We start from the raw sequence: 25,621 nt of genomic DNA on the forward strand, positions 1-25,621 counted from the left end.
CAGGGGTAGCAGAGGGCTGGAGCAAGGGGACGGAGGGTGGGTGCGGCGGGGGGGGAGGGCGGGTGCTGGTAGGGAGCGGAGGGTGGGTGCTGTGTAGACAGAGGGTGGGTGCAGGGGGCCGAGGACGGGTGCAGGGGGCGGAGTAGGGTGCAGGGGGCAGAGGGCGGGTACAGGAGGAGCAGAGGGTAGGTGCAAGGGGGCAGAAGGCGGGTGCAGGGGGAGTGGAGGGCGGGTGCAGGGGGGCAGAGGATGAGTGCAGGGGGAAGAGAGCGGGCCACCCTGAGTTCCTGCCCTGCGGAGCACCCAAGCCTGGGAGGAGCCTCCAGGATCAGCCCCCCGAGTCACTGCGCTGCTAAACTGAATGGTTTCCGATTAATTAGCTGATTACATGATAGAACAGAAGGGGATTCCAAAAAGCGCTGTTGACCTTTAAGAATAATTAATATCATCAGGATAGCGAGCCCGTCCAAGGAAAATAACGGGCGCGCTTTCATGTCCTGTCCAAAAGCTCGGATGGGGAGGCAGATGGGACCGAGGGAGGAGGGGTCCAGCCCCCCCCGACTTCCTGTCCCCTCCCCCACTGCTCCCCCTTCCCCAGCCGTCTCGCCCACCTGCAGCCGCTCACCCAGGGAGCACCCCGAACCCCCTCCAAGTGCACGTGGCTCTCCCCCCGATGCCCAGGGCGGCCCGGGAAGGATGGCACTTCTCCCAGAGAAAGGAGGACCCAGAGGCGACTGGAGCGGGCCCAGGTGACACCGTCAGGGTGGATGGAAGCCCACCCCTGTCCCCATGGTTTCAGCCCCAGCGCCCAGCCAAGGGGTACAAGTGTGGGTCTAGGCTGAGCCCTGGGCCCCGGACAGCCTTTCCTGGGGCTCTGGCTGTGTCTGGGAATCCTGGCAAACACCCCAGACTGCGGGTCCATGGCACATGCACCCCGAGTCCCGCCTGCCTATCTGCCCCAGGATCTCTGCTGAGTCGCCGGCAGCCACGTCCCCGTCTCTCCGCAGTGACAAGAGCAAGGCCTGGCGGCGCGGGAGCCCGGGGTGCCTGATGGATGACGGAGCCTGGGGAACAGGACGTCATTCCTGTAAAACACGCCGCCTTCCCGCTCAAGGCGGGCGACACGGGGTGGCAGTAAACAAGTGCTCAGCTCCATGTCCCAGCCCTGCCGTCTCCTTAGGCAGCTGGTACTGAGACGTGGGCCACACCCGGCAGCACGCAGGGCTCATTCCCGGCTCTGCACTCAGGGATTGCTCCTGGTGATGCTTTGTACGGGGTGCCGCGGATCAAACCCAGGTTGGCTACGTGCAAGTGAAGCACCCTCCCCTCACTGTCTTGTCACTCGGGTCCCTGTTCAATTCTGAAAGGTCCATTTCCATATGGGGAGACTGGGGGACTTTCCGAAACAAGCAGTAGGCCCCAGTAAGTTTGGGACTCTCACCCCAGAGGGTCCCTGGAGGACATGCAGGGGTGGCAGAAGAAGCAGGGGCAGGGGGCCTGCCTACATGCCCTCCCTGTCAGCACCAAGCCCAGGGTAGGGGGCCGCGAGACCACCAGGCCACACATGCCTTTCCGAGAGGCTTCCTCAGAGCTGCCTGTCCGTGGGCACCTTTGGAAGATCCTCTGGGGGGCGGCCAACTGCAGACAAGATGCCACCTGCAGAAGGGGTGGCTTGCCTGGGGGCCCCTCAGGAGAGCTGTTCAGAGCTCAGGGTCCCTGGAGGGGGTGGGGGTGCCGCCCAGGCGCTGGCCGTGGTGCTGAACCCCTTGGAGCTCAGTGCAAGGGGTCTGGGAGGAGGGGACCCGGCTCCATATCCACGTGGCAGAGTCAGAAAGTGGGTCCCTGCAGGCGGCCTGGGACAGTGCTCCGGACCCTGCACTGGTGTCTGGGCCTGCAGGGCACTCCTCCGGGAGGCGAATTGAACAGTTTGTTCCTGGTTTTCCGTCTGAGTGGCCAGGAGGGAGTCAAAGGCCAAACGGGGGCCGTGTGTGTGCCTGAGCGCGTGCAAGAGTTCCCTCCGTGCTGCCCAGACCCGGGGCCTGCCTCGATCTGTCCCTGACCTAACTAGAACGCGGTGAGCTCAGCCGGCTCGGCCGGCGCCCAGCAGCTGGGGCACAGACAGCCAACTGACATCTCCGGTCTGAGAAAGCTCGTTTTTCTCTTCCCAGCGAGACTGGACATTTCACCCCGTCTGGACCATGTCCCGCCTCACACTCTGCCTCCCTCCTCAGGCCCGCGTCACCACTGGCCACGGGGACCTCTGCCAGGAACAGCCCCTGAGAAGCTCAGGGCGTGGCCCCACAGGGCCCCGCGATGGACCAGCTGCAAACACCCAGTCGGGGTTGCCAGGTGCAAACAGTGGCCTGAGCTGAAGAGAGAGCCTTCCCTGGAGGAAGGCGGGATGAGGCCGGGAGAGACTGGGCGGGGAGTTGCGGGCATTCTCCGTGGAGTTCCGACCGCCCGAGCTCTAGTTAAGGACACGGTCGGCTGTCTAATTACAAGCTTTCATTTGTTTTCTTTCCCACACAATAAATACAGAGCGCACGCCGGGCCCCAAAGGGCCGTCTGGGCCCACCTCCACTGGGCACCACCAAGCTCAAAGGAGGCGCAAAGGGCAGAGCACAGTTCCCTTTGGTTTGGCCCTTGGGTGCCCAGAGAGAGACATCAGTGACGAGGTTTCCTATGACCCCAGGGAATGCCAGCCTCGTGCACGCAGAAAGCAGTGGGAAGGCGGCGGGTCACATTGACCCACAGGCAGGAGCCTCCACTGGCTCCAGCGGGAACCTTACGCCCAGAGCCTGAGTGTCCCTGCAGACCCGAGGTCCAGCTGCTCAGAGATGCCCCAAGGGTGCCCGGGCCTGAGGTGGCAAACAGCGCACGTGCCAGCGACCCTGCCCGATGGTGCCCACCATCCTGCCCTAGGAAGACCCCCGAGTAGAGAGCCTTGAACAACTGCTGCCTCCACTCTGCCCCCTGCACCCAGTCATTCCCTCCCTCAGTCATTCATTCATTCCCTCATTCAATCCCTCATTCATTCATTCACTCCCTCATTCGAGCTTGTCATTCCTTTACTCCCTCATTCATTCTTCAAGCACGCATCGCACAGACACAGGATTCAGTGACGCCACATGCCAGCACCCAAGGGCTCGCTTACAGTGGGAGAGCCAAACCTGGCCAAAGATGTTCCAGGTGTGGCCCTGACATGCTCAGGTGGGGCTCAAAGTGCATGGGTCGGCCCAGCATCCCCCAGGACCCTGTGCTCCAGCCCAGAACACTCACAGGGACCAGCCTACCTGGGGGAGGTGGCAGGCAGAGGCCCCAAGGAGTGAGGCGGGCCTGGTAGGGTTAACCGGGGAGCCCTGAGCAGGGCGCATCCATCAGAGGGGAGCGAGACAGCGGCTGGGCAGGGATTAATGAGGGCCTGGAAGCGGCCCCCAGGCGCCACGCTCTGCACCCCCATCCTCAGCAAGAAAAATGGAGGCAGGAAGGACATGCGGACAAATGGCGAGCCAGGCAGCCTTCGGGGAAGGCGCACAGGAGGAAGAGCAATCAAAAGCACAGGCGGGACCGAGGGCTGGCGGCCAGGGCAGGGTCCTGCGTCTGGGTCCAGCCCCCGGAGAGGGACAGGCAGCAGCAGCCAGAGAAGAAGAGCCCAGCCGAGAGGCGGAGCCCGAGCACAAGCCACGGTGGGGGCAGAGAGGCACACACCTGCCGAGGGCCGGCACGGGACAGCCCTGTCCAGAGGAACTGCCCAGCCCCACTCTGGAAATGATCGGGGCAGGTGGGGGGCATGTCCCACAGGACAGAGGACACAACCCCACATGGCCACAGTCATGGGGAGAGACCAGGGACAGGAGCTTGAGGGGGCACTACAGTCAGGTGAGGCCGACAGTCAACAGACTGGGGACACCCGGGTTCAGCATCATTTCACACACACACATGCACACATGTGCACACACACACATGAACACGCATACAGACACACATACATATCCACACACATGCACACACATATACACATGTGAACATACACACACAAACACACACACGTGCACACACATGCAAACACACACATACACATATATACACACATGCACACATCCACACACAGAGGCGTATACTCATGCACACACGTGCACACACACACACATGCACACACAGGCATGAACCCACACAAACACACATGCATGCATGCACACACACATGCCCATACACACAAACACATACATGCAGACAAACACACGCACGCACACACACACCCAACCCCCTGTGCACATTCCTGGATGTGGTCCTGATGCCACCTCCCCACCCTGAGACCCCAGGGCCCCTTGGGACACTCAGGCACATCTCCGACAGAAAAGGGGCTGCACACACCCTGCATCTCCCCGGCCCCCACCCACAGCCGCCTTCCCCAGAGAGCTCCCCACAGCTCATCAGCCCACAGGGCCCCAGGAGCATCAGAGCCATGACCTCGGGCTGGGGAGGCAGTGTGTGGCTGCCCCTGTGACAGGCCGGGTCACTGGGCCAGCCCACAGCCAGCAGCCCTGGCCACCCTTGCTCCAGGAGCCGGCGGGACCTTCCCCGTCCCCTCCCGCCACCTCTGCCAGGCCCGCCTCTAGGGTGGGAGAAATAAATGCGCTGGGCTTGCTGGAATCCGACATTACATATTCTTGGAACTCAACAGGCCAGAGGCTAATGCCAAGAAATCTTTTATAATAAAGAGATGCAGGTTCTAATGCAAGTGGCGTTACAGGATTTGACCTGGCTGGGAGAGACGGGCTGAGCGGGTTCTCAATGGGCCCTCAGAGACAAGGGAGCTGCCGCCACCTCAGCCCCAGGAAGCGCTGCAGAGACCCCCCGCGGGAGGACCATCAGAGAGAGACACACACACAGACACAGAGACAGAGACAGAGGAGAGAGGAAAAGAGAGAAGAAACGAGAGAGACACAAGCAGAGCATATGGACAAAAGACAAGGAAAGAGAAAGAGGAAGGGGGAGAGAGAGAGGCAAAGAGAGGGAGAGAGGGAGGAAGGGAGAGAGGGAGAGAGAGACGGAGGGAAAGATATAGAGGGAGAGAGAGGGAGGGGGAGAGAGAGAGAGAGAGAGAGAGGAAGGGAGAGAGAGAGAGGGAAAGGAAGGTCTTAGCTGAGACCTGACTGTGCTTGCTCTGGGACCCCCGGCTCTGAATGGGGTACAGGAGCCCTGTGTGGGGTGGCTGTGGGGAGGGTCCCACCTCCCGCCTTCTCCTGCAGCATCCCAAACCTCTGTGTAAGTTTATTGATTCCGTTATTGCTTCTGGGTGGGTGTTGGGGGGCCTGCCAGCCTGGGAGGCGGAGAAAAGTGACCCCCAGATCACAGATGTTTACCTGTGTCCACGCAGCCCCCTTCCAGTCCATGCCTCCTGATACCCCGGCACCCAGGATGGGTCAGGCCCGTGTGAGCTAAAGGGGTCCCCAAGAACAGCCTGCACTCCTGCATCCAGGAGGCCTCACCACACCCACTTCGGGGAGCGCCAGACTGTGGTCCACCAGATAAACCAGCCCCAAACAGGGAGAGAGGGGCCACGCAGGGCATGTGCCTATACGAGGGTGTGAGCAGTCCCACGGGGCATAGAGAGAACCTCTGCCCATCTGCTGGGCCTCAGAGACAGCCGTCCCAAGGACCCACATCTGAACTTCCTAGAATAAAAGCCCGCGGGGCAGAGACACAGCTCCATGGGCTGAGGGCGGGTGTCAAGCACACAAGCCCCGGGCTCCACCCCCAGCACCACACAGACCACCGGCACCACCGGCTGCACCCCACATACCAAGCAAACAATCGCCTCCAGTGCCTAACCCCTAGGAATCCCGGCGCCGCCATCTTCCAGAAGCCAATGAGAAGCCCAGGTATGCAGCAGCAGTAATGGCAAACTCCAGGCCTCAAGGGACAGGGGACGAGCTGGTCCCTCTCATCCCCCGACCCCGTGGAACCCTGAAATGATGCCCACAAACTGCCCCCGGCTACTATTGAAGCTCCTTAAGAGCCATGATCCAGAGACACACAAAAGAATCTCAGTGCCAAGCAACTCCCTGCAGAGATCTCTCCAGACCCTAATTATCTAAAATTTTAGAATTCTGGGTCTGGGGCAATAGCACAACGGTAGGGTGCTTGCCTTGCGCGCAGCCGGCTCGGCCAAGCTGGGTTCGATTCCTCTGCCCCTCTCGGAGAGCCCGGCAAGCTACCGAGAGTATCTCACCCACACGGCAAAGCCTGGCAAGCTACCCGTGACATATTCAGTATGCCACACAGTAACAAGAAGTCTCGCAATGGAGATGTTACTAGGCCCACTCAAGCAAATCGATGAACAATGGGAGGACAGTGATACAGGGCTTCAGAATTCCAGGAGCGTGCGGCCACAAGAGCGGCTACAGGACATCTTATACTATTCACATCAAGCAATACTAAATAGTCCAGCATTGCCTTTTCAGTAGGTTTGAGTGAAAAATTCCAAATAATAATGGTGAGACTGGTGTCGAAATATTGAATGTAATCAAAGTAGGGGGAGAGTATTGTGGAAATTGTCTGTCACACAGGCAGGGAAAAGGTTGGGATGGGGGAGATACAGGGGACTTCGGTGGTGGAAAATGTGCACTGGTGAAAGGATGGGTGTTTGACCATTGTATGACCGAAACTCAAACATGAAAACGTTGTAACTGTATCTCACAGTGACTCAATAAAAATTTTTTTAAAAAACAATAGCTTCCAGGACTGTGGGACTAGCCATCTGCATGCCACAGGTGTGCCAGTGCCCACGTGCCCAGGTGTGCCAGTGGCCACAGGTGCATGGGGAAACCCGACTGCAATTATCTCAGCAACAGCAGCGGGAAAGGCAGGTGCACGGGAGGCCTCCCCTGGGCACTCCCAGCCGGGAAGGTCAGCACAGGCTACCCAGAGGCCACTCAGGCCCTCTCTGTCCTCCCAGATCCTTGATCCAGAGCCTCAAGGTTGGGGAAGGTCACGAATCTTCCAGCCCCAAGAAACAAAAGACCCGGCAGGACTGTCAGGGTCAAAATTTCGTCTCCCACAGCTGGACAGGAAAAGCTGAAGCCCCCTGCAGCGACGCGGTGGTCTGAATCTCCAGCCGTGGGCAGCAGGCTTCGGCCGTGGCCTCCGTCCAGCCCAGGCTGGAGCTGGGTCCCGCCAGGGCCTTGCGCAGAGGGCCGGAGAGCGGCCCGCGCTGCTGCATACCCCCCAGGAACGCAGGGCTGCAGGGAGAAAAAAGGCGCCAAGCCAGGCCCGGGCAATTAGTGCCGGAGTAAGCGCCGGGCGTGATGGCTCGGCCGCCGCAGACTTGTAAATGCATTTAGAGGCCAGAAATAGACGCCGCAGCGCGAGCAGCGGAACCTGCCCGGCTGCCAGGGCGGCATGTCCCAGGACAGCTGCCGGGAAGTGGCAGTGTGCTGGGGGGGTGGGGGGGGTACGAGTCTCCATCATCAGGACCCACCGTGACACACTGCGTGCTGGACCCCCGCCGTGACATCACTGGGAACCCCCCGCTGTGATGTCACAGAGCATGGCAGACCCTTTCTGTGACATCATGGGGCACACCCTGCTGTGATGTCACAGAGCACGCCAGACCCCTGTCATGATGTCAATGTCATGGCGTGCGCTGGACTGCATCATGACATCACCGCGCACCGCAGTGCCTCTTCCGAGACCCCCGTCCATCCACACCTCTTCTGAGCTGAGACCCTCGCCTGGCGTCCGACACCTGCACCTCGGGCCAGGAGTCCCTGTCAGCACCAGAGTGCAGAGGGGGGCCAGGACCCCCGGGTTGGACAGGAAATCTAATGGGGGCTTCACAGAGCTCCAAGGAGTCCGGGAGCAAAGGCAGACCAAGGCCAGGCCAGCTGGGGGGACCCAGACCCTCCCCCGTGAAGGCCCCGGAAACTGCTGGAGGGTTCTGCACCATGGGGAGGGGGGCACAGGCCTCACGTGGACACCATCTCCCCCAGGCATGACCCCCGCCCCACTGGGTCTCAGCAGCCATGGGAAGGGAGCAGTCACGTGGTCTCCTGCTGATCCTGCACACTGGCCCTCCCCACAGACTCAAGGACATGTGTCCCAGCTGACTCCAGAGAAGGCAAGGGGTAGACAGCCCCCCTGTCCACAGCCTCCACCAGCCCTGACCTCCATGGCCTTCAGGGGAAGTCTGAAAGATGAGTTCAGGCGTGCACCCTCCATGCCGTTTCACAGGAAAATTCAGTCACCAACAAAGCAGACGTCTGGCCCTGGAACATCTGGCCCCGGCCGGGCTGCAGGGCCCGGGCAGTGCAGGGTGGTCAGCCCTGCAAATGGAGGGGGCTCCACCCAAAGCAGGGGGCCCCTGATGGCGAGTGTCCAGGGGCCTGGGGGAACCAGCCAGGCGGGACTCAGGGAGCCCCTGAAAAGCAACAGCCCCACCCAGCTCACCCCGTCTCTCCTCCCACACCGCCCACTCCCAGAGCCCCGTCTCAATCTGGCCTGCTCACCGCTGCCACCAAGGCCGAGTGCCCCCACTCCCCCAAAGGGAGCCGTGAACACACACACACACGCACACACACGCACACACACACACACACGCACACACCCACACCACTTCATGCACACAGAGCATGCATGCATACCACGCAAACATACACACACCACACACATCACTCACACACACACACACAGCGTACGCCTCACCCACACACCCCCTCCCAAGGCTGCTGACCGGGCTGAGGCCCCGTCTGGCCCACTCACATGTAGCGCAGGTGCGGGTTCTTGGCGAAGGCTCTGGGCTGAATGCTGCGGAGCCCCGAGTTCTTGATGGTCCTGAGGAGAGGAGAGGGGGGTCAGCATGTGCCCGGCCGGAACCCCTGCCCACCCTGGGAGAGGCCGGGATCAGACCGGTGGGCTCCACGTGGGTGCTGGGCCCCCCTCCGCCCCGCCCGCCCCACACTCACAGCTTCTGCAGGCCCGTGTAGAGCTCCATGTCCACGGCGTTGAGCGTCTGCAGGCCGCGCCAGTTCTCTATGTGTCTGTGGGGGGAAGGCCGGCTCAGCAGGCACCCCACTCCCCCCACCCGTCCTTCCAACCCCCTTCCCTTCTCTCTCTGGTGCCAACCCAGCAATGCTCAAGGCTCAAGGGACCTCGTGGACCCAGCCCAGGCCAGCGTGGCCAAGGCCTCACCCCACACGGTCCCCGCGGCCCGGCCTTCCCCATCTCCCCTTACAATGCCTGGAGCCTGGAGGGGGGATCTCGGCTCCTGCCATCAGAGGAGGGGTCTGACGGAGTGCAGAGGCCCTGAGACCCCCGCCCCAGGGGGCCCGGCACCCATTTGGGAGACCTCCAGCGCCACATTCGGCAGAACCAGAACATCGAAGTAGGGAGAGGGGTTGGGAAGTGTCGCGGGGAGGTTGGCGCACTCCCCTCACCCTGTCCCTCTGCCCCACTCCCCGCCCCCACACACAGCCATCGTTTGTTGGCAAACAGGGAGGGTCTTCTCCCGTTTATCAATCAAAGCTATGAATCCCCATTAGCCGGAGCATTTCGGCAAGAACTGTCGAAATGCTCCTAACTCGGGCAGCAATCCTGCACCTGCCAACCTGCGGGGTGCTCATGGCCATTGCAGAGAGTGGACACCCCCCCACCGTGGGGAGGACACACAGGTGTGGCCAGGGGCGTGACCCTCACACCACACCCTGGACAGCGTGCAGCCCTCCCCTGGCCACCTGCTCTGGCCCAGTCAAGCACCGGGCGAGAGGGACGGGTCACCGCAGCCTCAAGCTCCCTGGGTCCGGCGAGAAGCAGAAAGGCCCATCAGACGCAGGGGTCAGCCAGCACCACCTCTGCCTGCCCGCACTGGTGGCCACGTGGACATCAGAGAAGCTTTGTCCAGAGGCAGCACTCACCCCCATCCCTGCCCTTCCCTGCACCCAGTCCGCAGGGCCCCTGGACAATGCTTATTGGGGGAGGGGTATGGCTCCCTGACCTCCGACAATCCTGGTCCTCTAGTCGGAGCCGGGCCCACAGAACATCCCCCAGCATCCATGGTGGGACCGGCGCTGGCCTGGTGGGCGGGCTGGGCAGGCAGAGCGCCTTCCGAGGCAGAACGGGAGAGACGGAGGTGCCCCAAGACCCAGCCAGCGGGCAGCTCGCGGCCCCCCAGATAAGCCTGGAAGACTGTAGGGTGCCAGAACCCTCAGCCACAGTCAACACCAGCACCCAGTGCTCAGCGGGCCCCATGCTCCGGACTCCCCACGCGTGGGGCTCCGACGTGCCGTCTCCGAGCCCCTCCCGTAGACGGGGCAGCTTACGGGTCCAGGTACACATTTATCGTGCCACGTGGGTCCCGTCAGAACTTGCTCAGTCTCCCATACAGAAAGCCACAACAGTGGACATATCTGCCCATGTCCACCCACAGCAAAACCAACAAAGGTGCCATAGCGCTGCTCCCCCAAGGGTGTGCCTCCTGGGGGCATCTGGGGCTCCAGCAACCCCAGTGCCCGGCAGCGCTGGCTGTGAGTGACCCTGGCCGCCCCTTCCCCAGGCGGGGACACTGTGGTGTGAGGCCCTGGCAGCTCCCATCTGCCCCGACATCCCCCTCCCCTGGGTGCCCTCACACCCTCAGCTTCCCCACAACCGCCCGCGTGCCCACCACCTGCCCCGCAGTTCCAGGTCACCACACCCACTCACGGCGCGTGACCCCGAGACTTTTCTCCCCCCAGTACTGGCCCTGGCCTCCTGCCCTGTGCCTGGCTCCTTTCTGGACACGCTGGTCAGCAGATGAGGGCCATGCCCAAGATCTGATGGCCTCCAGCTGCCAGGCCGCTCTGGGGCTGTACCGGCAGGAGGCGGCATGCAGGGTTTTTCGGGCTCATGGCTGTCACACGCCTCCCCCATGGCACACGAGCGCACAGCCCTCCGCTCAGACACCCCCCAGCCCGAGACCCCCTGGCGTGTTCCCTGCAGCCGGCCCTGACACAGCCCCCACCTCAGACACAGAGCCAGCACACAGGGAGCACATGCACACACACAGGGAGCACAGCACACGTACACATATGCCACAGAGAACGGGCAGCAGAGCCGGCCCGCGAGCTCGCCGGGCCACAGGGAAATCGGTCTACTCCCGGCGTTCTGTGTGCAGGCAGACGGGAGCACCAGCCCCCAGTTACCCAAAATGTTCAGCAGCATCAACAGACCGTCTGGAGGGGGGGCTCGGGGTGCAGGGCCCCTCGGGGGCAGCCCCGGGGCTCTGCGGGGCTGGCCACCATGCACAGGGGAGGCAGGAAGGAACATTCTGCTGGAGCCGCCGCCAGCAGGTGGAGGAGGCGGCGTCTGCGGCATGTACCCGACGGGGAGCATCGGCACACCTGTGTAGAGCAGGTGCACAGGCCCCATCCACAGGGGACACTTCCCAGGACTCACCTTCCCCAGCTGGCCCACCCCGCACCCCAGGTAAGCACCACCTCCACCCTGCACTGTCGCCGCCTCCGGTCTGCCCTCCCTGCTTTCTCCTAGCCCATCCGATCTCCTGCAACCTCCAGACACTGCCCATGGCACCTTGAACCATCCAAACATCACTCAAGGTCCAGGGCCCCTTCTCTGAGCACCTGCCCTGGTCTGCTGGGCCTGGGGCCCCTGGAAGCACCCCAAGTTCCCCCGTGAGACTAAGAGACCCTGCCAAGTCACCGCCCCTCACTCTCTCTTCCCTCGGGGATCACACCCCGAGCCTCGCATGTGCCACATGGCTGAGCCACATCCCCAGCATCCAGGACTCCCTCGGGTCTCCGCAGAAAGGCCACCTTCTCTCTTGGGGCCCCGGAGGCCATGCTGAGCCCGCCTGCCCGCATCCTTCACAGCGCGGGCCCTGATAACCATGCCTAATCGTCTGATTGGATGATTCGATTACACCCCCAGGCAGGAGTCCCATCTGGTCCCACACGTCCTCACCCTCGGGACCCCCAGCGAGGGTGAGGGAGGGAGCCCTGCAGGGTGCCAGCCTCATGACACAGCCCTGAGCTCTGTGCTCCCAGGTGTCCCCGCGGAAGTGGAGTCCACAGCTGCCCGGGGACCCCAGCAGAGCCGAGCAAGAGGTGATGCCCAGGTCCCCTGCACACACCCCTTCCTGCACCAGGACTGGCCTGTGCTCAGCTCAGGCTGGGGACGGAGCACCCCGGGCCTGGTGACCCACCCTCCCCCGCCAGCCCTGGGCCCCCAGCAACAGGCCTCGGCAGGCACGAGCCCGTGTTGAGCCCCCATGGTGACCTCTTCGCCTTCCCCGGCCCGTGCCAGCTCTGCTGGGGGTCCTGGACTCAGCCATCAGGGGGCGATCCCTGCCACACGCCCGGCACCATGGCACTGAGGCCCCACTCTGGGCCACGCGGCTGGGAAGTCTCCAGCAACCGCGTCCAAATGCCTCTTAGCCGGGCCTCAGGCAAAACCGGGCTGAAAAACAAAACCGTCTGGACTAGGGGGGCACACAAGGGGTGCCCAGGAGTCCAGGGCGCGACCCCCATGGTCCAGCACGGGGTCCCGGCAGCCGCAAGGGAAGGGGGTGCGGGGCGAGCGGCAAGGGCAGAGCACTGTGTCTCCCGCCCCAACGCCGAAGCATCCATCTCCCAGGGAAAGGCCGAGGGCGGTGCGGGGCGAGAACATCCTTCTCTGGGAGAGACAGAAATGGGCTTCGAGTGAGTAGCTCCGTGTTTCCTCCTTAATCGACATGGCATTTAAACCGGCACTGAAATCCGGTAAAGTCCACCTTCCTCACATAGGGCCCCGACTCTGGACCAAGACGAGGCCACCAAGAGGGCGCCACTGGCCACAAGGGACATGCTGAAAGGCCTTGGGGGAGGGTGGTGCCGCCTCCTCGGCCCAAGGTCACACGCTCCCCCGGGGACACAGTGTCCTCCTGCTCTGCACCAGCCCTGCCTGGCCCCTGCAGCTGGCAGCCGGGGCGCCGGACGCCTTTCGCCGCACCACATCCGACCACAGGCTCACGGGCCCCAAACACAGACACGATGAGATCGATGGGAGGAATGAGCAAGGGCGCCCTCGGCAGCCGGGCATGGGGACCAGGTCAGCGCTGGCAGATGCTCTGGGGGCTCCAGGGGCAGACGGGCCCATGGGGCAAGGAGAGGGCCCAGAAGCCTCATGCCAAAGGAAAGCCCCGCCTCTCCCCGAAGGGAGTCTCGCAGCCCCACCGGAGGGCAAAAATGCCCTCAAGGGGCTGGAGTGATAGCACAGCGGGTAGGGCGTTTGCCTTGCACACAGCCAACCCGGGTTCGATTCCCAGCATCCCATATGGTCCCCCAGCACCGCTGGGAGTAATTCCTGAGTGCATGAACAGGAGTAACCCCTGTACATTGCCGGGTGCAACAAAAAAAAAAATGCCCTCAAGTTCAGAGCCGGCCAGCCGGCCACCACAGCACCCCCGGTCACAGCTCCATCAATCCGAGAAGCGCCCCACTCTCACAGTCCTGGGACCACCCAGACCTACTCATGGTATGCACCACCTACCTAGGACAGGAACCTTCTGGAAGCATTGGCCTCAAGTCACCTCCAGTCCAGTGTGGACTGGCCAGGGACAGGACAGGGAGGGCCAGGGGGAGGCCCCATCTTGGGAGGTCCTGCAGGACCCTGTGATCCTAACCCACCCAGCCACAGAAGGAGAGTGTGGTGCAGAGTCTGGGCAGAGCAGAGAAGCAGCCGAAGGCTGGGTCCAGCCCCAGGCTGGGTCACCCCTTGGATGCCATCCTGGACACTGGCCTGCCCTGGGATCCACCGGGCCTCAGGGCAGTGGACACCACCATCACAGGTCCATACAGGAAAAAATTGATGGAGAGGGAGAAAGGCCGCGTGGGTAAAGAAACATGACTCTCGACAGTGGCCGCCCTCTCCCCTGGGCTGGCCCCCCAAACCTCGCCCTGCAAGAGCCTTGGCTCACAGGCCAGTCACACAGGAAACAGAGGCCCTCTGAGACGAGCCCCCCACTCGCTGTAGGACGCTGGGTGGTGCCACCTCCGGGAGGGGAGTGAGAGGAGTCTCGGGACCCCCCAGAGCACCAGGCCATGGGGCAGAGGCCAGGGCAGGCGGGGAGACGGGGGGTGGGGGGGCCGTGATACAAACACACCCACACATACACACACATACACACATACACGTGCAGGCACCAACATCGCCTGGAACCAGAGACCCCACCCAGGGCCTGGGTGCAGGACACTCCCCCAGCCGGCATTCATGGATAAAGAGGAACCCCCCACTCCCTGAGCAGAGGGGTGGAGGATGGGAGGGACGAGCAGATGGTAGCCCCGGGCCTGGGCCCCCCAAGCACACAGTGACCTTCCCCAGAAGCAGCCGGCCTGTCCGTGACCAGCTGGCCGGGGCCCCACGTCACAGCGAGGCCCCCAGGGGGACGCAGGGGCTGTGTGGCCAGGCACGATGCAGGGGCTGGGGGCCGAACACAGCTGTGACTGCTGCTCCTGTGCCCCTCACCTCCCCAGGGTCCCCTCCATCCCCGGCCCACAGGCTCCGGAGCAGCTGGCAGGCGAGAACCTCGCACGGCCAGGGGCGGGGAGGGGCACTGACCCGATGCCATGGGCAGAGGAGGGGGCCGTGAACGTTGGGGGCCTGCCCGCTGCCCTGCTGAGCTAACAGGCCATGCAGATGCCACCCACAGCCCAGCTCGGGCCCGTCCAAGAGAAGGGCCCCAGTGGCCGCGGGGGCACAGCCAGCAGCCCGGGCACAAAGTGACCGCCCGGAGGAGCTCCCAAGTGCATCCCGAGGCTCTACCCACGCCCTGCACGCACGTGGGCACTGCCTCCCCCTTGCATCCCCCCAACCACACGCAAAGCAACGATCAATGGTACAAATATTTTATCTAGATCCCTGCGTGGTTATTTCACCGCGAGCGGACGGATCAATGCAGCCAGGCACCGAGACGCGGAGTGCTCAGGGAAGCGACGTGGGGAGGTCTGCTGCAGCCCGAAACCTGAACCAAGCGGGTGGCAGCGGGAGGCGGCCCCCTCCCCCGGGCGTTGGGGCCAGACGTCAGCGCTGACGGCGGCGACGGGGCCCACTTGACGACAGGCTGGCGAGTGTGGGCACAGAGGCACCTGCTGCCTCCACTTCCCTGGCTGAGAGCAGGAGGGGGCCGGGGCCGGACGTCTCAGACGCCAGGGTGCAGATTGCAGGGACGCGGTTTTGTACCAGACACGGACCTCACCCTCGGCACCATCCTTATCACAATGGCCACCAAAGTCACAAACATCATCACGTCACTTTACCACCATCGTAGGTCACTGTCACCACCATCACCATCGTCACTGTCACCATCACCATCAGTCACCACCACCACTACCGTGTCACCAGCATCATCATCATCACTGCCACCACCATCACCATCGTCATGTGACCATCACCACCATCACTGTCACATCACCATCTGTCACCATCACCATAGTCATGTCACCATCATCATCATCACTGTCACCAGCACCAGCACCATCATCGTGTCACCATCACCATCACCAGCATCACTGTCACCACCACCAGTGTCACTGTCACCATCGCCATCGTCATGTCACCATCACCAATAGTCACTATCACCACCACTAATATCACTGTCACCACAAGCATCACTGTCACCATCACCAGTGTCACTGTCACATCACCATTGTCATGTCACCACAACAAGCATCACTGTCACCACCACCAGCATCACTGTCACCATCACCAGCATCACTGTCACATCACCATTGTCATGTCACCACCACCAGTCATGTCACCACCACCAGCGTCACTGTCACCATCACCATCTCTTGCATTACCACTATCATTACCCCCATCACAGCCACCATCATCACCATGAACACTATCACCACCATGTTCTTCATACCACGGCCACCAACACTGCCCCTAACCCGTCATGGTCACCCTCGGCATCACCATCACCAAGACGACAGCTTTCAGCACCATCAGTCCCTATGAACAACAGCGCCGACCTGACCCCCTCGCCATGACACCCCACTCCCACTGTCACCCAGGCTTCTAAAGTTGGCTGAGGGGCCTACAGGGGACCAGTCATCCTGCTGGGGCCAGGGACCACAGTTATACTGAACTGGACAGAAGATCAGGGGGCCTTCATCCCTGCCTGGAGCTGCTGAAGCACTGAAGGCTGAATCATCTCTACAGCGGCCACAGCCCAGAGTGAAACTAAGTCACTCAGAAGCCACAGGGGCGTCTCCAAGGGACCATCCCCACCACCCCTGTCACCCTGAGCTGTGACTAGAAGGACCCCACCTGGTGCTGCCCACTGACCCCTTAGTGCCCTCTCCTGGACACTCTGATCCCTTCAGCCCGTACTGCTGGGGGCTGGGCAGGGTCCAGGAGCTGGAGGCCCCCCTGGGGGTCAGGGAAGTTAAAGGGCTGTGACGGGTCCAGTCCCAGGGCCCCTCCAGGCTGGGCCCCACAAACGCCAACCCTGAGCTGGTCAGTCTGGTCAAGGACCCAGTGGCCTCCTGCTGACATGCTGCCCTCCCTCCAGGAATGGGGAACCACAGTGGAGGCTTTGGTGAAGTGGCCCAGAGTGGATAGTGCCAGCAACCACGAGGGGCACAGGGGGGAGAGAAGGTGCCCTGAGAGCTTGCTGAGCACCCCAGAATCTCTGAGGCCTTCTAGGATGCTCAGAGGCCTTCTGGGATGCTCTGGGCCTACGGATACCCCTCAAGAGCTTTGGAAGTCGTCGGACCTGCCTGGGGGTTGGTACCAGGGTTTCAGGTCCCTCTGGGGCTACGCTCTCGCAGGGGTGGGGTCTCGGGCCGCCCTGCCCAGCCAGGACCCGGCCGGGGACCCAGCCCATCGCCCAAGTTTGACTAAAGCTCAGTCTCGGGTTTTATAAATCTCTGGCCTTTAATGACAGCTCCAAGGCTGCGAGGAAGGGCCATTAAACCCGCTGAATAAGTTAATGGGGCAGAGAGAATCTATTTCGGAGACACCCCAGGCTCTCCTCCCGGAGCGAAAGCCTGAATAAGCAGAAAGGAAAAATGAAAGGCTGGTGGCACTGTCGATAAACAGCCTCGGGGGACCGCAGCAGCCTGGCCAGTGGAGCCTCAGGCAGGGACACTGCAGAGGGCGGCACCCCACGGCCCAGCCCCTGCCCAGAGGGACCTTCAGACCTCCGAGGAGAAGCTGAGCCCCTATCCTCAGTGCAGAGAACCAGCACCCCCAGAAGGAAGCCACGCTCCCCCAACTGTAGGGCCCCCGACCAAGACCTGCCTGTAGTCAGCGGCCTCCACAGCCCACAGCAAGACCCTTTCCCCACTGGACAGCCATGCCTCCAAAAACTGAAGTGCTCCCCGTCCTCCTCTCCTCCCTCTTCCCTCCTCTTCTTCCTTCCTTCCCTTCCTCCTCCCCTTCCTCCTCCCCCACCCGCTTGATGAATGTCCTGCTCTGCTGGCCCCCAAAGGCCGTGCTGGTGAGTGTGAGTCCGGCTGGATGTTCTATCCACTCTTCGTGCTCAGAGCACAGAGACGCTGGGGCGGGAGCACCCCCCACACACCCTCCTCTCTCCCTGTGCCCCAGGAGGAAGAGGACACTGCGCAGCCTTCACTCCCTAAAGCCCCAGCTGAGCTCAGAGGTCCGTGGGTGACCAGGGGTCACCTCGGGTTCTGGGGTGCTGGGGGGACGCTGGGACTGTCAGAGACCCCCAAGATTGTGGCCCCTCCAAACCCAGATCGAAAGGTCCAAATGACAAGCGCCACCCCGCCCTCCCTCCCGCACCCCCCAGCTTACTCTGACATACAGGAAAGCGGTTGGGGGAGGGCTCTAGCCAGGGCAGCCCCTGCCGACCCACAGCTGCCCCGGGCACAGGATACCCATGAGCTGCCCCAGGGCAAGCCCAGTGGTTCATGTACTGAGCAGGAGGGTGTTGCAGTGGGTCTGTGATGAGGCCCTAGGGTGGTGACCGGGCCACTGGGAGGGGGCAGCTCCCCAGGAGAGACGGGCGCTCTGCAGGCATGAGCCGGTGTAAGCCACGGTGTGGAGTAAAGGTCCTGTGCTCTCCCTCACGCCCCCTCCCCATGGAACCCGCACCAAGGCCCGTCTTTGCACTGTGTGTGTGTTCACAGGCCGGCAGGCTGTGTCCATGCGTACTGGGCACTCGATGACCCACCAGGCAAATGGGGCAGCCACACCTTCCTGTGCTATGCCCACACTGTGGGAAGACAGTGGGGGTTAGAGCCGGCCCTGGAACAGACACTGCTTCAGATGGTGGGCGGCAGAGACAGGCACGACCTCGTGCCACTCCAACACGTGGTGACGGCTTTGCAGCGCTGGGCGGGCCGAAATGGGCAAAGCCGGGTACAATCATGGTCTAGTGCCCTCTGGTGGATGAGTAGGGAACTGCGTGGGGTAGGTCTAGGGTCTCTGCAGGCCAAGCCCACCCACAGAGAGCCCAGGAATCAGGGAATCAGGGCAGCTGCCTGGTTGTGTCCTCCAGGTCATGTCTGAGGGCAGCCTGGCCAACAGACAGACAGGAAGAGGGTGTGCCCCACACCAGTTCCTGCCCACGGCCTCCAGAGACGCTCACAGAGCCCAGAGATGGACGAGACGTGTCGAGGGCAGGTCTGCCCAGACAGCAGGCAGCGCGTGGTGGGATGGGGGCATCCCCTTGCAGTCCAAGACGCTCTCCCGGGGGGCTGGAACCGGGCTGCCATCTGTGACCACCATCTGAGTCCACTGGCACTGCCAAACGAGGTGGGACAAGAAGGGAAAGCAGGGCCCGTAGGGAGGGCTACAGGGGAAGGTGGGCCCGGCCCCAGCACCCGACGGAAACCAGGCCAGGCCCTGCCACGCTGCCACCCGCTCCTGCACTGTGGTGCTGGCGTCCTCTGCTCCCCTCACACGACCTTCGACCCGGCCCGTCACCGCCTCACCTGAGGACGTGCAGAGGCCGCAGCCGGCCCAGGCGCAGACACAGACACCCGTGCACACGTGCACACACACACACACACACGTGCACACAGGATCTGCATATCTGTGAGCACACTGTACAGATGCTTGTGTGTCCACAAAGCACACACAGGACTCTCCCAGGGTGCTGGAGCAGCAGGACCCCGAGGGACCACACAGCTGGGGAGCTGTGACCCAGGGGCCCAGCCAGGCCCAGTCTGCACCATGCCCGCCCAGTGTGGACAGCACCGGCCCCGTGTCCCCAATACGCTTCTGAGATCCGAGGGTGCATGAGACGGCACGAGCGGCGTGGCAGGGAGGGGGGCACTCGGAACCCCTCACTCAGGTGGCGGCCGAGGGCAGAGCAGAGTCTGCAGGGAGCCGCCGGGCCTGGGCCCCCTGGGCAGCCACAGTGTCCGTCATGCCGAGCTCAGGAAGGGCAGGGCAGGGGAGGGGAGATCAGTGGCCAGTGGGGGTGGGGGCAGCCAAGCACCTCTCCTGTGTCCTCGTTAAGACCAACTTACTCTTAGAGCGATAGTATAGCAGGTAGGATGTTTGCCTTGCGGGTTCGATTCCCAGCATCCCATTTGGTCCCCTGAGCACCACCAGGAGTAATTCCTGAGTGCATGAGCCAGGAGTAACCCCTGTGCATCGCCGGGTGTCACCCAAAAAGAAAAAAAAAACCCACTCTCTCCCCCGAAGGTACACCGCTTCAGACAGACAGACGGGCCAACCAGCACACAGGCACACAGGCACACAGGCACACAGGCACACGGGCACACAGACAGACGACAAGCAGACAGGCAGGCAGACAGGCAGACGAGCAGACAGACATCCAGACAGACGGGCAGAGGGTGCGCCCCACACCTACACCTGCCCACCGCCTCAGGAGATGCTCACAGCCCAGAGGCAGATGAGACATGTTAGGGGGCAGCTCTGCCCAGACAGCAGGGCACGCCCCACCCCCAGCCTGCTCCGGGAAGGCCCCGATGGCCGCTAGCCGTGGGCGCACGTGTCACGGGCCCTGGCCACGTCCCAGCAGCTGACGGCGTAGTGCAAAGCAGCGCCCTCTGGTGGACCCCGGGCGCCGGGCCACAGGCTGGGCCACAGGCTGGGCCGCAGGGAGCAGGAGGGGCCGAGCTGGTCTCTGGCACCCTGGTGGGGCGTTGGCAGGGCCCAGAGGCACTTGGACCTCCCTCAAACATGACCCACAGGTCACAGCCAGAGGCCAGGCAGCTGCCCTTGCTCCCGGGCTCTCTACGGGTGGGCTTGGCCTGCAGAGACCCCAGGTCCCGTCCCCCGCTGACCATACACGCCTGCGTCTCCTTCCTCGCTCCCCAGAACACCCAGGGCTAGAGTGGCCGCGGCCAGCGGGGTAGGGGCCCTCAGAGTGCCTTCAGGGTCTGCCCACTCTGGGCCAGCCCCATCTGCCTCCAGGAGTCGAGGAACGGAGATGGACAGCGTCTAGGGTGAGGATATAGGGGTGACCCCAAGGCCCGCTGTCCAACCCCAGCACTCTGGGGGAGGCCAGGAGGAAGGCCTCTGGCCAGGAGACAGCATCTCGGGCCAGGCAGCGCCCCTGCCCACACCACGGGGCCTCTCCAACCCCGGGCAGCGAGGGATGCAGCCCTGCTAGGTGGCCCTGGATCGGCTTCCCGCTGGTCCCTGGCCCTGGGCGGCGCTGCCCTGGCTCAGAGGGTGTCCACAAGCAGAGCATGGCGGCCTCAGCCTTGCAGACAGGCTGCTCTGAGAATAAGGACCCCTGGGCTCCGGGTGGCGCAGAATCTGGGGGTGATCTGGTCACCGCGGGACAGGGACACCAGGCAAAGAGCCTCCCCTGAACCCAGGGCTCAGATGCTCTCTCGGGGCCGTGGGCCTCGCCGGGAGAAGCCAGAGTGGGTCACTGAGAGCACGGGTCGGTCGGTCTCTGTCTCTGTCTCTGTCTCTGTCTCTGCTCTGTCTCTCTCTGTCTGTCTCTGTCTCTCTGTCTCTCTGTCTCTCTGTCTCTCTCTCTCTCTCTCTCTCTCTCTCTCTCTCTCTCTGTCCAAGCTTGAACGAAAGAAGGGAGCTGGGGAGGGAGGAGGGTGCGGGTGTGAGGGGGGGAGGCCCAGGGTTGCCGCCCTTTGGTGCTCCCTCCCCGGCTGCATGGTTTGGATCTGTCTGCCTGGGCAAACCGTCACCACTTCCGCTCAAGCCAGACTTCAGGGGTGGGAGGGGGCTGCCCCCCCCCCCCGAGCCTGCACGCCCTCTGCTACTCCATCCCTAACCCCCACCCTGCAGACCCCTGACTCTGACTGGCTGCCTCTGGGGACCCAGAGTTGGGGAACCCCACGGAGTGGACATGCTCCAATTAAGTGCTCACCCCGGGCTCCGGGGTAAACCGGGAGGGGGGGGGTCAAGCCCCTGCCCATCCCCAGGGGGAGCAACGTTGTAAACCCCTGGGAGGTGGGGGCCCCAGCTTCCATCCTTGCCCATCCAGGCCCCCCAGGAGTGGCCAAGACCAAAACAGGTCTCCAGTCAGTAAAGAGGAGACCCACTCCCTGCCCCCTGCCCCCATGCCCTCTGCCCCCTGGACAGCCCACCAGGCCTGGGGGACCATTCCAGCAGCCTCCAGCCTTGGTGACATCAGCCCCTCGGGGCTCCTCTGGGTAAAAGAACTTTCTGGAAGAGGGTCTGTCATGGGAAGGGGGGCTTTGTGGGCCGTCCCCCACGCCCCACCGAGGTCGCCGGCTGCCCCCCACGAGCGGCTCTCCGGCACGGCCACGGCCCCGGAGGCACAAGGACTTAGCACAGAGAACCAGCCGCTTGGAGCAGAAAAGCAAATGGACTTGTGTTGATGCGCGCCACCAAGCCTGCCCGGAGGGGGAAGGGCGTTGACCGGCCCGCCCGCTCCTCTCTGGAAAGAAAGATGGCGGCCGCACGGGAGCCTTGTGGAAAGCGGGTTTGAGCCGGGCTCGGGGAAGCGGCGGGGACCTCATGGGAAGGGGGGCTTTGTGGGCCGTCCCCCACGCCCCACCTTGGTCGCCGGCTGCCCCCCACGAGCGGCTCTCCGGCACGGCCACGACTCCAGGGCACAGAAACCAATCTCTTAACTAGCTAACTTTTAATAGAAATTCTTCCAGGGTCAATAAGTAAAATAGCAGAAATTCAAATCCAGACATCATTTTATTCTTAAACCAAGTTCTAGAAAGCAAATCATTTCACAACGCTGTTTCAGCATGTCTGATTGGGGGGGGGGGGGGTGGGTCGTAAACTCTAAACAATAATTGTGCATCTTCTATCGAAATAATCTATCTAGTCAAAGTAGATAGAGTATTAACTAGAACTCATCTGCCTCATAAGAATTGGGAGGGGTGGGAGGTGGGGGTCTATTGGGGTTCGGGGTTAAAAATGAGTATTGGTAAAGGGAAATGTGTTCGGTATCTACATGACTGAGACCTAAACCCGAAAGCTCTGTAACTTTTCCCACAGTGATTCAATAAATAAATAAATTATTTAAAAAAAAAAAAAAAAAAAAAAAAAAAAAAAAGAGGGTCTGCCCCAGGGAGACAACGAGCATTGGGGCACCAGCAGCAGGTCCCCAGAGAAATAGGACAAAGGGGGCCCGGAGGGGGCAGCCGCACCCTCACCCTGAGACAGAGCAGGCCCTGGCCCTGGCTGGCACCAGCTCCGAACCCCTAACGCCCCCAGCCTCCCGCCCCAATCCAGTGAAGCTGCAGAACTCACCCGAGGGGCCACGGGGTTGGGTGGGGAGCTCTGGAAGCCGAAAGTGCGCAGACCCCACGAGCCAGCGCCTGCCCCAGAGCCAAGCGGCCTGGTCACTCAGGGCTCCTGCAGAGCAGCCCATCCCCCTCACCCCGCAGCCCCCTCCTGAGCCCCTGGAGGCCCCTGCGCCCTCCCTGCACTCCCATCTGAACAGCAGAGGAAGCCCCCTCGTTCTGGCCCAGCAGCATTGGCAGGGAATGACCCCGCTGCCCCCCACCCCGTGGGAACGCAGCCCCTCACCCCATCCTGCCCGGGGAGTGGGGCATGGAGGAGGGCACTATGGCAAGGCTGGGCTTTCTGGGAGGTGAGAGGGAGGTGAGTGCAGGGGACCCTGGCCCCGCCCAGGACCTCGGGGGTGTCAGGGCAGGTGGCCCTAAGGGCCTACGCCTGAGTCTTCGACCAGAGTGACCTCCGCTGACCCCCAGGCGCCCTGCAATGGGCAGCCCCAGGTCAGGAGAGCCTGGGGCTACTCGGGTGTGCCCAGCTGCACCCAGACCAGCTGTGCCCATCTCACACCCTGCAGGGCTGGTGCAGCCCCGAGCAGGGGTCCAGGAGCACAGAGCTGGGGGCTGCTGAGGACGACGGCCCAGGGTAGCCTGGACCCCTCAAAGCAGCCTCCAGAAAGAATCACAGACCTAAGGGATATGGGGTCCCCCGTGTGCATCCCAAAATTCACTCCTCTCCATCCTGAGTGTCCTGGACCCTAACTGTCCCCCGGGGGTCACCCCTCTGTGCCCGGAAAGCTGAGCAGCTGTCACCTCCCGGGGCCCCACCCAGCCAGGCACCCCCGATGCCAGGGAGCACGTGAGGGCGTCTGGAAACGGGCTCAGAGTCCACCTGCCCAGCCAGCTCACTCGAGGCCCCACACAGGACCCTGATGCCCTCTGCGCCCCTCAGTCGGTCCCGGCAGCCTCTGCTCTATGCTTGATAACGGGGGCGCCTTGACCCCGACCGCCCGCCATGGCGATGCCGTGAAGCCAGGCCAGAGGGTGAGGCCCCACATCTGCTCACACAGGGCGGCCCGGCCACGGTCAGCATCCTCGGGGCCTGGTCCACACCCCACCCGCAGAAAAAAACAGTCTTGCCCCCAGGTCCATGACGGGGGGGGGGGGGGGCCTGCAGTGATCTGCCTCTGCCCCGCACCCCCAGGCAGGCATCAGAGCAGGGACGGCTGGGAAGACAGAAGGCGGGGAGGGGGGTGGCGGGACCCCGTAATCCTGGCAGCCATCACAGCAGGCCAGTAGAGCAAGGACTCTGACGAGGACACGTGGACAGCTGGCAAGGACAGCAGAGCAAGATGCCCCCGGCCTAGAGGCTCCCGCGCCCACGGGATCCCCCCCAGCTCCCCCTGCTGTCGGGGTCCCCACAGAACGGCAGCCGTGGCCCCGGAAATCGCCCACTCTGCCGGCCTGTCTGGGCCCCCTCCCCAGAGGCAGACAACAGTGGCCTCTGCTTCCGGGGGTCCCCGCCGCACAGACTGTGCTCCTGGCCAGGACACAGCACACGCAGCCGCCCCTGCCACCCCCCCAGCACGGTCAATAGTCGCCATAGCCCTGAAAGGGTATGGGGGAGACAGGCTGGTCATGACCTTCCCCCCACCCCCACCCCCTGCACTCAGGGCTCTCCCTGGATCTGAGGGGCTGGGGTGAGTTTCAGGGGAGCAGGCTGTACTTCCTGGGGCTTGCTGCCCCCCAGATGCCCTCTGGGGCCCACCACCACGGCCCAGGGCCAGAGACTGCTGCATCCCCCTCCCAGCAGCCCCCAACTCTGCCACAGCACCTTACTGCCCCTGAAACTGGCCAAGCCACCCACTGCCCCTCACGCCACTCCCTGTGCCTCCCAGAGGGAGGGAGGACCCCCATGTGCCCTCAGAGCCCACCACCAAGCATGGGCCCTCCCCACCTCTCGTCGTGGCCCCCCCCAGCCGCGGGAACCAGGACCCCGGAGTCCCCACCCTCCCTCACACACACAGCCCAGACGCCGGGCTCCGGCCCGCCCGTCGCCACAGACCCTCCCGGCCTGCCCCGCTGTGCGGCCTACAGGCCTGTCCAGCGCCCCCACCCCCCGCTGTTTATCTTGTCATCACTCCAGCCGGCCCCCGAGCGAGCAGGCGCACGAGCGTGAGCCAAGGGGAACGAACAGCTCCGAGACGATGCAGGCCAGGCCGGCCGGGCGCCCCGGCAGGCACCGTTAGCTACAAGTCCCCTCGCGGCCAGCAGGCAGAAGGGACAGACCACAGCCAGGGGGAGGGGCCCCTCTCGAGTGACCCTCCCCTCCAGCGCCCGCCTTGGAGCACAGCTGGGGCTGGTCTCAGCGTCTCACCCACACTGGGGACCCCGAGGGACAGAGACCCAGTGAGAGTTGGCCCCCAGCAATGCTGGGCCCTCCACAGCCTGGTCTGTGTGCCAGGGGTCACCTGGCAGAGGTCGGGGTGAGTAGGGGGGAGGCGGGGCCCAGGGAGCCCCAGTTCCCCCCCACACACAGCCTTCCGTGCCCCACCTCACCCCCGCCCAGGAAAAATAAGGAGCCAGAGTGGGGGGGGGGGGCGACAGGAGGGGCTTGCTGCGAGGGGCTGGCAGAGCTGGGCATCCGGGTTCAATTTCCCCGAATAAATGCATCTGCGGGGGCCTTCGGGGAGCCGCCCCCCCAAACACGCACGCCCCCGGCTCCCTCTTTTCCCGTTCTGACTCCGGGTAATGGCCGTGGGAAGGAAGGGGTGGTGGGCGCCCGCCGAGGAGGAGCAGAGAGGTGGATCAGGGTGGAAGAGGGGGTGTCGAGAACGTGGGAAATGGCCCGTGGGGCGGGGGGGGGGGGGGGGCAGCGGGACGGGAGAGCTGGGTGTCCATGGCGGCTGGGCATGACCAGTGCCCCCCTTCACACGCACCCACGGGCAGGCTCTCAACTT

The 25,621-nt window shown here is 63.3% G+C and overlaps 2 protein-coding genes across 2 annotated transcripts in view; one reads left to right on the forward strand and one right to left on the reverse strand.

Annotated features, from left to right (window-relative positions):
- Positions 1-25,621, reverse strand: part of NTRK3 (neurotrophic receptor tyrosine kinase 3) — a 110,987-nt gene that overhangs the window by 84,142 nt on the left and 1,224 nt on the right. The window contains 2 exon segments of the mRNA XM_056113842.1: positions 8,764-8,835; positions 8,967-9,041. Coding sequence (XP_055969817.1) covers positions 8,764-8,835; positions 8,967-9,041 — 147 coding nt within the window.
- The window catches only part of MRPS11 (mitochondrial ribosomal protein S11), a 133,303-nt gene that overhangs the window by 55,460 nt on the left and 52,222 nt on the right, over positions 1-25,621 (forward strand). The gene's annotated exons all lie outside the window — the stretch shown is intronic.

Source organism: Sorex fumeus, unplaced genomic scaffold (assembly GCF_029834395.1).
Source record: "Sorex fumeus unplaced genomic scaffold, SorFum_2.1 ptg000024l, whole genome shotgun sequence".
NCBI classification, from domain to species: domain Eukaryota; kingdom Metazoa; phylum Chordata; class Mammalia; order Eulipotyphla; family Soricidae; genus Sorex; species Sorex fumeus.